General features: G+C 41.7%; 1 protein-coding gene across 1 annotated transcript in view; it reads right to left on the bottom strand.

Moving 5' to 3' along the window:
- Window positions 1-13,003, bottom strand: part of LOC126335355 (sialin-like) — a 429,162-nt gene that overhangs the window by 22,365 nt on the left and 393,794 nt on the right. The window contains exon 11 of the mRNA XM_049998542.1: window positions 1,839-1,924. Within this exon, the coding sequence (XP_049854499.1) occupies window positions 1,839-1,924 (86 nt within the window). The remainder of the gene's footprint in view (window positions 1-1,838; window positions 1,925-13,003) is intronic.

A 13,003-nucleotide genomic window follows, 5' to 3' on the forward strand; every position in this document is an offset into this window, starting at 1 on the left:
TTAATTATTCTGAGAGTCAACTGGCAGTAATTGTTTTTAAAATGGAACACACACAGATTCACTTTATTTTATTTTCTGTACTCGTTTTGGCGTCACAACCCATTATCAAGCACAGGGTCACAAAGTTACAGTCCCTAAAATTGTTACAGCTCACTGAGATAATACGGTTCTATATAATTCTACAACGTGATGACCCTTTTTGGAAAATAAAATGGTATGCCCCTCTACCAGCCTACAGCTGGCAAACTGAAACTCCCACTGCTATGATACAGCAAAATAAGAAAGTTTATCAGCTTTATTCCGCTACGCTTCCCACAAGTGTTCTGCCACTAGAGCGCCGGTGACCTCCTGTACAACATTTCAATGTTACCTTCACCCACGTTATTTCAGCTTCAAAATCTGCAATGACCAAAAGCGTTATTTACTGCAGATAAATACGCCGTCACCATTGGCTCGGAGGATGCTCGGGAATATTTTCTGAATATTTTCCTGTAAGGGACATTGGGTTTCCGTGGTTCGTTACAGAGTATTAGCGTTTCGTTTGATTTCTTATTCCCATTTATCTTTGTTTTTCAACTGCAGATGGTTCAAATAGCTCTAAACACTATGGGACTTAACATCTGAGGTCATCAGTCCCCTAGACTTAGAACTACTTATAATTAACTAACCTAAGGACATCACACACATCCATGCCCGTGGGAGGATTCGAACCTGCGACCGATGCTGGTAACTTCAGCAAGAAAAGTGCAGTTCACCACAACGTACTTTATTTCAAAGTAGTTGTGATTTCCTTAAAATCAAGCGACTAACGGGATCGTTCCCTCCACAAAGTAAGAGCTCATTCTCCCATCTTCTTCTAATTTAAGTAGTGATCAGTGTCGAACGGAAATTTTGGAAATTTGTGGTAGGGTTCTATGGGACTAAACTCCTGAGGCTATCGGTCCAAAGGCTTACACACTAAATTAACTAACTTAAACTAACTTACGCTAAGGACAACACACACACCAATGGCCAAGGAGGACTCGGACCTCCGACGGGGGGAGCCGCGCGAGTGTGTCGAATGATCTTCACATGGGCGGAAGAGTAAATTTTTAGCTTACTGTGAAATGCGGTAATAAAAAGAAACACATGTCAAGGCACAGAGGAATTAGACATTAGCTGCTATCTGACATTGATTTAAATCAATGGGGAAAGTTGAAAATTTGTGCTGGACCAGGATTCGAGCAAGGACCTCCGGCTCACAAACCAGATACTCTGATCACTACGCCATCCGGGCAAAGTGGTCATCGCAACTGCACGGAGTGACCTAGCACGCATTCCGTTAGACCCAAATTCTAAACTTATCCACACACTACTGATGTACTGCCTCTTGCCCGTTATCCTCATTACTCGCGGCAATTCGCCGATTCCTATAAGAGAATGCCTACAGGGCAGATGCAGAGCAAGCTCGAATTCTTACAGGAATCGACGAAATGTCGCAAGTAATGAAGATAATGAGCAAGTGATACTACATAAATGGTAATTTAGGTCTAATGGGAGGCATGGTAGGGTAGTTCGTTCAGTTACAATGACCTCTGTGTCCAGATGGCGTAGACGTCAGAGCATTTTCGTATTAAGCACGAGGCCCAGGTTCGAATCTCGGTCTGGCACAAATTTTCAGAAATTCCCCATTGATTTCAATCAATGCCCACTGGCAGCTGTTGTCTTTAATTCTTCTTAGTCTTGATTCATAATGGCTGCAGGATCAGAAATGGTGTCTGCTCTTTTGGACATGTTCAAAGGAACAGGCACCACATATAGAGAATCACAGCAGATGGTCGTCAGCAAATGGCACGCACCTGGTCGGAGACGAAGCAGCTGACGACGGTGGGCACAAGGAAGCCGGAGCACATGGACAGCAGGCTGATGATGGCCATCACAGTCCCTGGAACAAATGCAGGTGGCATGTGAGACTTCGTGTCAAAAAATCACTGATAGCATGTAAATACATCTATGTAGGTCGGTGCACTATGAGGATATACAGTACACACTACTCATGATAGGCACGCAAAGTTTTCAGATTTCTTATTACCAATCTATAATACACCAATCAAAAATGTTAAAAATGGGATGTAAGTCTTAAGAATCGACTTTGCGCTCTACTTTCCCACGCGTTACGTTTGACGACACGTTGCTTGAAGTGTCTTCGCAAGTCAGCAACAAAGGACTACCTTAGTTCTACTCGTACATTTCACCTCTGCTCTGCAAGACAACTTAAGGTGTGTGACGGGACTACCAAGGTGCCACTGCCATTCAGCCCTCTCCCCCCCCCCCCCCCCCCCCCTCCCTGCGCTTTCCCTTTCCATTCACGAATAGTTCAAAATGGTTCAAATGGCTCTGAGCACTATGGGACTCAACTTATGAGGCCATCAGTCCTCTAGAACTTATAACTACTTAAACCTAACTAACCTAAGGACATCACACACATCCATGCCCGAGGAAGGATTTGAACCTGCGACCGTAGCTGTCGCGCGGTTCCAGACTGAAGCGCCTAGAACTTCTCGATCACACCGGCCAGCTCACGAATCGTGCATGGAAAGAATGAAGAATGATTGTTAGTAAGACTCGTTCTGAACTCGAATACCTCTCTAATTTTATATTTTTGTGATCCTTACTTGAGGACGCAAATATATGTTTGAATCTTCTAGGAACGCACACTCTCAGACTTTTAAGAGTATGCCACTTCGTAATGTTCAACGCTTTTCTTTTAGCGTCTGCCACTAGAGTTGGATAAGCATCTCAGTGACGCTTTCGAGCTTATTACACTAACCTGTGACGACAAATGTCTCTTTTCTTCGGATCCTGTCTATACTCTGCATCTATCCTATCTAATAATGACCCCACACTGTAGAACAATAATGAATCGAACTCAGATTTGTAACGTGGTTGCTTCGTTGATGGATTGCTCTTCAAAAGGATACTTCCAAATTGGGCTTTTATAGTTCAGTTAGAACTTCCCGGGAGGGATGGCGAGTGAGGCAGTCGTTATAGACAGCGGTGTTGTCCTCTCTCTGGCTGGGTGGGCGAACCCGCACAGCCCGAAGAGCCTTCATCCGCTGGAGTTCGACTGCACGGCAACCAGCACAGCCATGACTGCGTTGGTGCGAGGGGCACTGGATTATTTCACACTTCGAACTTATACGTGATGCCGATGCGGCCGTAGAATGTTGCTGGGTTCTTCCCATGGCAGTTACATACACACTACCGATAAAAAATTACAGCACCCTTTTAGAGGTTTCAGTTCACTCAAGATTTATTTCTGCAACAGGGCACATGGAGTACATGAAATGTTTACATTTATAGATTTTAACATTCTGCGTGGTGTCTGTTGTTCTATGTCGTGTCTCCCTACCACTTTCGCGCAATGACGCTCTGAGCATGTTTTTTAGGGAATTGACTAGTTTGAACCTGGAACCTGTTGCTGGTAAGGAGACCCCACACCACACATGACATATAGAGTTCAGAAGAGTTCAGTGAGAATAGCGATGATATAATCAAATCCTTAATGATTTCAGCGTCAGCTCCACTGCACTCCCTGTAAAAGAATGTTAATACTAACTAAATTTAGTGGAAGGGGTTCAAGGCTTTCCTATTTTTAGTTAGCTGGTAACATAACGTCGAAAAAGCAGTTAAGTTTACCATTGGAAATTTTATGCTACTCACAAAACATTGTTTATAAATTGCACTATTGATAAAACGAAATATTTTAATACACGATGATAAAAACCAACTGCGTTCAACAAAAATGTGAACCAATATTTCCTGAATGGGTTTCCATGTTCTACAATGGATCGAAGGATGACCTATGCCATATCACATCTATAATCTAGGTTTAAATTAAGTTTCACAAAAGAGAAAACTATCAAAATGGTCCACAGTGACCCTCAATTATCTTTAATTACTTATCTAACTTGTCGTAAATTACAGTGGCTGATGTGTCTTCTCAATAATTATATAACAGAAAAATCATCGCGTTTCAGATTTAAACTTCTGTAGCAAATATGAATACCATGAGCTTCAATTGACGATCGACACTAGTATTACGTAAAAAGGGGGTGTAACAGATGAGACTTCTGCAGTTCTGAGTGAAGCCGTATGCGCTCAAAAATGCGGCATCGCGTGCGTTCATTACCTTGTCGGTGTTCGTCAGGGGTGGCGGCTGGCGCAGCTCCATACAGCTCGCCGTCTCGGAAGCAACTCTCTCCTAACTTCTTCTTACTACAACTTCCCGAAGTTGGTTTAAAAAAAAACTATCTGGCTGTGTTTTCATCTGACCAATCAGGGTCTCAATGTTAACCTTAAGCTCCGCCTACAAAAATGCTGTCTATCCAATGAGAAACGTTATACTTTTCGTGGTGGGGCAATGTTTTTAAAGTTTGCAACGTAACAGAGACTTGAAAAAGTCTCACGCTAAAACTTGCAGCTGGTGTGACGCTTTTAGTGTTCTCGTAAGATCTATACAGTTCTTCTGGAGGGCTCTATCTTTTAACATGGGCCGGGGGTTGGTCGTGGCGGTTATTTTTCTTGGTGGGTGTCCGTCCCTTATCGTAGGGCCTTCTAGCTTAACACGGTTCCGCTCTCGGCTTCTGTTCTCGTTTCTCCCCTCGGAACTGTGTCTGGTGGGAAGGTATGACATGCATTTAGGCATTCTTGTGTTAGTCTGTGGTATTCCATTTGCTCACTCGTTACTCGTATTACTTTCGTTAATCTAATGTCATGATTTATTCGGAGCTATGTGACATACTACTGGATTTGCTTATCGTGTTAGGGTTTTCATGGAAGGTGTTGGATTTTCCTGTCTCCTTACAAGATCAATAGCACAAGCCGTTCTGAGGTACCACGTATCGACCCATGCTGAAACACCCATATTAGTATGTTACCTCCACTGGCGGCAATGCAGGCAATGACTCTGGCATCCAGCCGATCGTACAGATGGAAAATACTGTCCTGGTGTATGCTATGGTAAGCTTGTTCGATCTGTTCAAGTAGTTCAGTAAGAGTTGTTGGTTGACGAGTCACTTCTCGTCCCATCATGTCCCACAAGTCCGGAGATCGTGCTGGCCATATAAGTTGCTGCACTTCTTGCAGAGCACATTGAGTTCCATGGACAGTGTGTATAGCATTTTCCTGTTGCACAACACATGATCTTCCTCTTGCAAGAACGACAACAGAACCGGTGTAACAACATTCCGCATGTACCGAGCGCTGATTAGCGTCCTGTCCATAAACACTCAAGGTGAACTAGTAGCTTACCGCATCCCACACCATAACGCATAGGGTGGAGACAGTGTGGGTGAACAAATGCACTCTACGAAACAGCGCTCACCAGGTCGTCGTACGCTGAAATGACCATCAATTGCGTGCACGCAGAATCTGCCTTCATTGCTCAAGATCACGGAGCGCCATTCCATCCTGCAAGCGATCGCCTGACGGCATCTGTCTAAGCGTGCACGTCAGTGCTGTGGTGTGAGTGGAAGACAGGTTAGGAGTGTCCTTGCCCATAGTCCAGTTACTATTAACCGGTTCGCAACATTCGTGTTGACACGTCGGGGCTCACAATTCCTCTTATCTGTGCTCCGGTAGCTGTAAGATCTGCCATTGCTGCCCTTGCAACACGATGATCCTGGAGGCCGTATATGCTACACGGACGTCCAGATACTCGTCTGCGAATGTGAGAATGTTCACGCGATCACTGATTCTCCAAAAGCACTGTCCCAGAACTCGGAAGGCCACAATTTGAAACATTTCAAACTCGCTCAGGTGGCAATTGCATGGTTGCATGGTTGCCTCCTTGTTTCACACGTTTTACACCACACTGAGCCTTCTGCTGTGAGTAGTCCCTGTTAAAGGGTAGACACAGATGGCTCTCTGGTAGCTATGTCACTGCGATATCTGTTGGCGGACGACGGTGAAACCACTATCAGTGCACCTGCTGTTCCCCATGTGGCATCGGATCAAAATCTACATAGTATTTCAAGGTGTACTAATTCTTTTTTCCGCCAGTGTGTTCGGGTCGATTGCTGTTGGATGTAACTCTACTTAATTCCGTTGTGTCAACAGATATACCTTTCCTTGCCTGAATATTCCGTTGTTGAATCGTACTTACGGCCTTGATAATATATTTTTTAACGTGTGTAATAAATCTGTTCTTATAGATAAGGTTATTTTCCAGTAATGAAAGGCAAGTTCTCATCTTTAAGGCAATGAGCTAATTACGAATTCTGTATTTCGTATTTTACATCTTGCAAAGTTAAGTTTGATTTTCGAAATTATTTTTTGTACCATAAAGTTTATTATTCTTAAATGAAGTTTATGACTTTCTAAAGGTTACATATTTCGATTTGTTTAACCACTGCTGTCTCAGTTTTGAGCATGTAAGGTCAGCTCGCATAAATATTTTAACTACTTTTTGCAAATGTTAAATATTTAATAAATCAGATTTTAGTTATTGCAATGTATATTTCACACAATCCGTCCATCTTTCTCACTCTGCTCGGTTTCACAATGAATCTCACTCTGATATGAGCCTTTCCTACGATTAATTCTATGTGATTGGTACACTTTAAGTCACTCCACTCTTTTCCAGTTGTGGCTGGTTGGCACAGGAACATTGTAAACGGAAAGAGTTTTCATAGCGACTGATACGTGTTGAGATAAAACTCACACTATTTCACAAAAAGAGCAAACACGCTAGGGTTTATTTAAACGAGCGCTAACACAAAATGATACGATATTCTTCCTTGATCCCCATTGCGCCTTTCAGATACTAAAGAGCTGAAGCATTAATGAAAGTTCTACATGTTTCTCGACTAGACTGTTAGAGAACAACACAAAACGTGGCAAACAGTAATTTGCTCCCGGCGATAAGGATGGCTATCGACGCATCAAGAATGATAGTGGAAGTAGTGCGATTTTTAAATACTTCATGCAGTCATACTGTCTCCAAAGAGGTTTTTGTGTGGTTTATTTCACTGTAACATTGTTTCGACAAAATAAAACTAGAGACACAATGCGCATTTTCTTATCTACGCACTATCTCGCAAGCGAAAGAAAGACGTATCAGAAGCGGTACTAAAGTTGATTTGGTCTTGAATCGAGAACGAAATCAACTGCAATATTGTACAGGGAAACCTCTCGACATTCGCTCGATGTTGTTTAGGGACAGTGCGATTAAGAGGCCACTTCTCCCATATACAATAATTCCAGAAGCCCAGCAGCTGCACGATCCAGCTTCGTTCACATTTGAGACAACCATAAGAAAATGCCCTCTTCGCCTCACTGCCTTATATCCTTCTTGCTTCGTCTCTCATGAGTTATTTTGCTTCCAAACTAGAAGAATGTGTAGTCCAAGCACAGACGAGGGAACCTCATGCCACCCCTTTTACCTCCCCCCCCCCCCCCCCCCCCACTCCTTCACGGCCCTCTTTTATGAGACCGTTGGCACGATGAAGGTGACTAGTCTTCAGTCACCATACAGAGGTACAGTCAAATCTAAGCTGTTAGGTTCACAATCTGACCTAGAAGATAAAAGTTCAAATTGCATGCATCTGTCATGTAATAAATTCTTCAATAAGACGACCATTATTATTGTTTTAAGATAAGTCTTACAGTTTCTTGTTCTCAAACAATTATTTCAGGCTATTATCTGTTCATCAGCTCAAACATTACACTACGTTGTCTCACTAAAAACTCCACCTGAACAACTATGTTGTACAGCTACGCCACTGGCCATTGTAGGACAAAAAGAAAGAAAAGTACTGCAAAATATCAACTGATTTAATTTTTTTAAAAGTTTTTTCGTCATTTTGAATGTCGAAATTAGAATTCCATAATGGTTCTACTAAATTTTCAGGTACATAATTTGATCATTGATAACAACATGACCATCCAAGACGGTATAATTTAAGAATGTTTACATAAAAGTGTGGAAACTTGTAACTGAAATTATTTTCTACGCATATCATCATATGATGGCACACTTTTGTTAGAAACATACTAATAAATGTTTTTCGCACAAATCTACCTATTTATACATCCACAGCTGAGTATTAAAATTTGACGAAACTGAATTAGAAAGGCAAAATCACATCCATAGATGAAATATGCGATACTTCGCGTCTCAAAAACGATAAATAAGTCGTTGGATACCAATAACTATGACACATCTACAATTAGTGTCTGGTAGCGGACTCATCGAACCATCTTCAAGCTATTTCCCTACCATTCCATTCTCGAACAGAGCACGTGAAAATTTATCACTTAAATCTTTCCGTGCGAGCTCTGATTTCTCTTATTTTATGACGATCATCACCTCTCCTTCTGCAGGTGGGCGCCAACAAAATATGTTCACACTCTGAGGAGAACGTTTCTGACTGAAACCTCATGACAAGACCACGTAGCATACGAAAAATGCCTTCGTTCTAATGATTTCCACCCCAATTCGAGTATAATATCCGTAGCATTCTCTCCCCTATTTCCTGTTAATACAAAATGAGCTGCCCTTCTTGGGACTTTTTCGATGTCCTCCTTCAACACTATCTGATGCGGATCCAACACTGCAGAGCAATAATCCAGAAGAGGTGGACAAGCATAGTGTAAGCAATCTCATTAGCAGACCTGCTGCGTTTTTTAAGTGTTTTGCCAATATATCGCGGTCTTTAATTTGCTTTCACCACAACGTTATCTATGTGATGGTTCAAGTTTTATTCATAACTGTAATCCCTAAGCAATTTTATTCATAACTGTAATCTGTAGCCGTTTTTTTTTAATTTACAGCCTTTAGATTTGTGTGATTTATGGTGTAACCGAAATTTAACGGATTTCTTTTACTAGTCAGGTTGACGACTTGACACTTATTTAGAGTCAAATGCCATTTTTCGTCCCATACAGATATATTGCCTATATCGTTTTGCAGTTATTTTTGATCATGTGATGACTTTACAAACGGCAAATGACAGCATCATCTGCAAACAATCTAAGACGGCTGCTTAGATTGTCATCTGAGCCGTTTATTTAGATCAGTAACATCATAGGACCTATTACTTCTGTTTCACTCGATGACTACCGTCAATTACTATAACTGTGACCTTTCTAACAAGAAATCAAGAAACAAGTAGAAGAGCGAAGACTATAATCCTTAGGCACGTAATTTGATTAAAAGTCGCTTGTGAAGAAAGATGTCAAAAGCCTTCCCGAAATATAAAAATATATAATCAATTTGACACAGTCCGCCGACAGGATTCATTACTTCGTGACTATAAAGAGCTAGTTGCGCTTCGCAAGAAAGATATTTTCTAAATCTGAGCTGACTATTTGTTAATAAATTGTTTTCTGCGAGATAATTCATAACGTTTGAGCACAGTATGTGTTCCAGAATCGTACCGCAAGACGACGTTAGCAATGTGGGTCTGTAATTCAGCGGATTACTCCTATTTCTTCTCGAGGGTATAGGTGTGACTTCTGCGACTTTCCAGTCTTTAGGTACGGATCTTTCGACGAGCAAGCCTTTTTATATAATTGCAAAAGTATGTGACTATTGAGTCAGCATACTCTGAAAGGAGCCTTATTCGTATGCTGTCTGGACCGGACGCCGCTCCTTTATTAAGAGATTGAAGCTGCTTCGCTACAACGAGGATATCTACTTCAAAGTTACTCATGTTGGCAGTTGTTCTGGTTCCAATTCTGGAATATATACTTCGTCTTGTTTGGTGACTGGACTTCCGAAAACTGTTTAGTAACTCTGCTTTAGTAGCACTGTGATATTGCCATTGTTATTCCTTACTGACATGCGTCTTGCCGCTGGTGTACTGTACATACGGCCAGAATCTCTTTGAGCTTTCTGACAGATTTTGAGGCAGTTTCGTTGTGGAAACTATTAAAAGCATTTCGCATTGAAGTTAGCACTAAATTAAGAGCTTCTCCAAAACTGCGCCAATCTTGGAGATTTTGCGTTGTTTTAAATCTGAGATGCTTTTTTCCTTGATTCTGCAACAGAGTTGTGACCTGTTGTGTACCATGGGAGATCAGAACCATCTGTTGTTACTTGGTATATATATATATATATATATATATATATATATATATATATATATATATATATATATATATATATATATATATCCCAACTGCTGTCGATGCTATTTCTTTGAATTTAAATCGCATCTGGTGTTCGCTTAAATAATGAGATTGGAAGGCGTCAAGTGCATTTTTATCTCCTTTTTTGTGATAATTTTTTTCTCTTGTCTGGATGTTACGGTATTCAGCCTCGCTATAACATCCTTGTGGTCACTAATCCCTACATCCATCACGTTGCTCCCTACTTCTTGAGTATTATTTGTTGCTAAGAGATCAAGCATGTATTCGCAGCCACTTAAACCCTGGGTGGGCTCCTGAACATATTGTTAAAAATAATTTTCTGAGGACGCATTCAGTATGATTTCAGATGACGTTTCACGCCTACCAACGCCTTTCAACCTTCATGTCCTCCAACATATCCAGGGAAGATTGAGGTCGCCACCAACTACGGGGCCACTCCAAAAGAAATGCATACTATTTTTTTTAACGATCTTTTATTCTACATGTCTGAAAGTTTTACAGTATGTAGATACATCCTTTAGGAACAATATTTTAATTTCTACACATAATTTCCATCCGTCTCAACAGCCTTACGCCATCTTGGAACCAGAGCCTGTATACCCGCACGGTAAAATTCTGGACCAACAAGTTGGAGCCACTGTTTGGAAGCGTGCACAATGGAGTCGTCATCTTCAAACCTTGTTCACGAAGAGAGTCTTTCAGTTTCCCAAATAGATGATAGTTACATGGAGTCAGGTCAGTTTCACTGTTGTCCATCCGAGTTTTGTGATCGCTTCCATGGTTTTTTGACTGACATGTGGCCGTGCATTGTCGTGCAACAGCAAAACATCCTGCTTTTTCCGTTGTGGTCGAATACGACTCAGTTGAGCTTGAAGTTTCTTTTTCATCCTCTTGTGGATGTTTCCCAATGTCTCGTTTCCACAGCACAGGATTTCTATGCCAGCACGTTGCTTCTGACGAACGTCAAGCGTAGCAGCCATCTTGAAGAACTGCTGTCATGGCGCTACTGACAGGGACAGATTGAACTAAGTTTGAAAACAAGCGGGAAGGATGTATCAACCCACTGCAAAACTTTCACACACGCAGAACGAAAACTGTATTTTTACAAATATAGTGTGCGTTTCTTTGGAGTGACCCTCATATAAATCTATGAGCGGGATACCTATTTGAAATGAGATTCAGGTTTTTTAAAAAATATTTCTAACTGTTCTGTATCATCTCAGTCGGGGGATCGGTAAAAGGAATCGATTATTAACTTATTTCGATTGTCACACGAACTATCTGTTTTAATTTCCCTACAAGGTAAACCACTTCTGATAGCAATAAACACTACGCCACCACCTCTTTTTAATATATCCTTTCTGAACACGGTAAAGCCTTTGAAAAAAATTTCGATCTTTCTTATTTCCTACCTTAGGCTGCTTTCCGTAGCTATAACGATTTGATCTTCAGCGCTACGACAGTTTAAAATTACAACAGTGATTCTTGCTAGGTCTACCTTCCTGTGTTTGCCCTTCACCGTTTTACACTTTTCTCCTGTTCTTACCATTTCTATTTGTCATACAATGTAGGCTTTCACGGCCGGCGTTGTCTTGAGTTGAAACATCCGGGCAAACAGGGCGTGGTCGATGTATAAGATTTCCACCTGGCGTTTCGTCTCCATCTGCGGGAGACATCTTCTGAGGTCGTCCGGCTACTGCCATTGAGACTTCAGGTACTCTCGCATTTATAGAGCGCATAGAGGGCACCACCATTCGTCACCTGATGCCGACGGTATGCCTATCTTTGGAATGCGTCATCATTCTCGATCAAGAGTAATCGATTGTCATTCTGCTGGCGCAACGTCGACATCCATATTTTGTCCAACTTTTAAGAAAAGAGGAAGTTTTAAAGTTGGACAAAATATTTATGTCAACGTTGCGCCAGCAGAATGACAATCGATTACTCTTAATCGAGAATGATGACGCCTTCCAAAGATAGGCATACCGTTGGCATCACGTGACGAATGGTGGTGCCCTCTATGCGCTCTAGAAATGTGTGGTGTGCGTACTGTAAGACCTTCGGTACACACACTATCAGATTATTTGACTTGTCGCTCTAACAAAGTAGGCGAGTGTCAGCAATATGTCTCGTGGTCTTATCGTGGCGTGTTTATCTTCTGCCGGTAGGTCAGACAATAGAAATGCCATTTGCACGCTTAGAGTAGCAGATTGACGGTGACCAACTTTAAACAGAACTTGATTAATTTTCACACACATTTATTAAAATAATAAGAAGCATAAAAATAATTTAACTTGGTTCTGGATGCTATTTACAATTGACAACCTGAAGTTCCTTTGGTCTTGGTTCGTTAATCTCATTCTGACATATCTATGATACTTGACAAAGTGTCTATACATTTCTCTTCATGGCTATGTACTGAAACTTGACTATAGACTGGTACAGACAAATGCAAACTATTGCAGACTGTTACAGACTAATGCAAATTGATGAAGACTGACTACTCGGAGTTCTGTGCACTCGTTATAATACCTCGCACGTTCAGGTATCACTGCGCGAGTGTGATCCGCGAGGAGAAAAGGTTCTACGTTAGCAGCAATCTCATTGGATCGGCGGAAGCAGAATTTGGTCCGTCTCCAAGACAGCGCCATCTCGTAGTATGGAGACGGACGAGCGTTGCGCCTGCGCTGTTGTGCTTAGCGGGACGCGCTCTATTGGGAAAGTTGTGTACGCGCTGACTACGCAGAGCTATGTACACAACAAAATGCGAGAGTACCTGGAACCTCAGTGGCAGTAGCCGGACGACCTCAGAAGATGTCTCCCGCAGATGGAGACGAAACGTCAGGTGGAAATTTTATACATTGACCAC

Source organism: Schistocerca gregaria, chromosome 2 (genome assembly GCF_023897955.1).
Source record: "Schistocerca gregaria isolate iqSchGreg1 chromosome 2, iqSchGreg1.2, whole genome shotgun sequence".
NCBI lineage: Eukaryota > Metazoa > Arthropoda > Insecta > Orthoptera > Acrididae > Schistocerca > Schistocerca gregaria.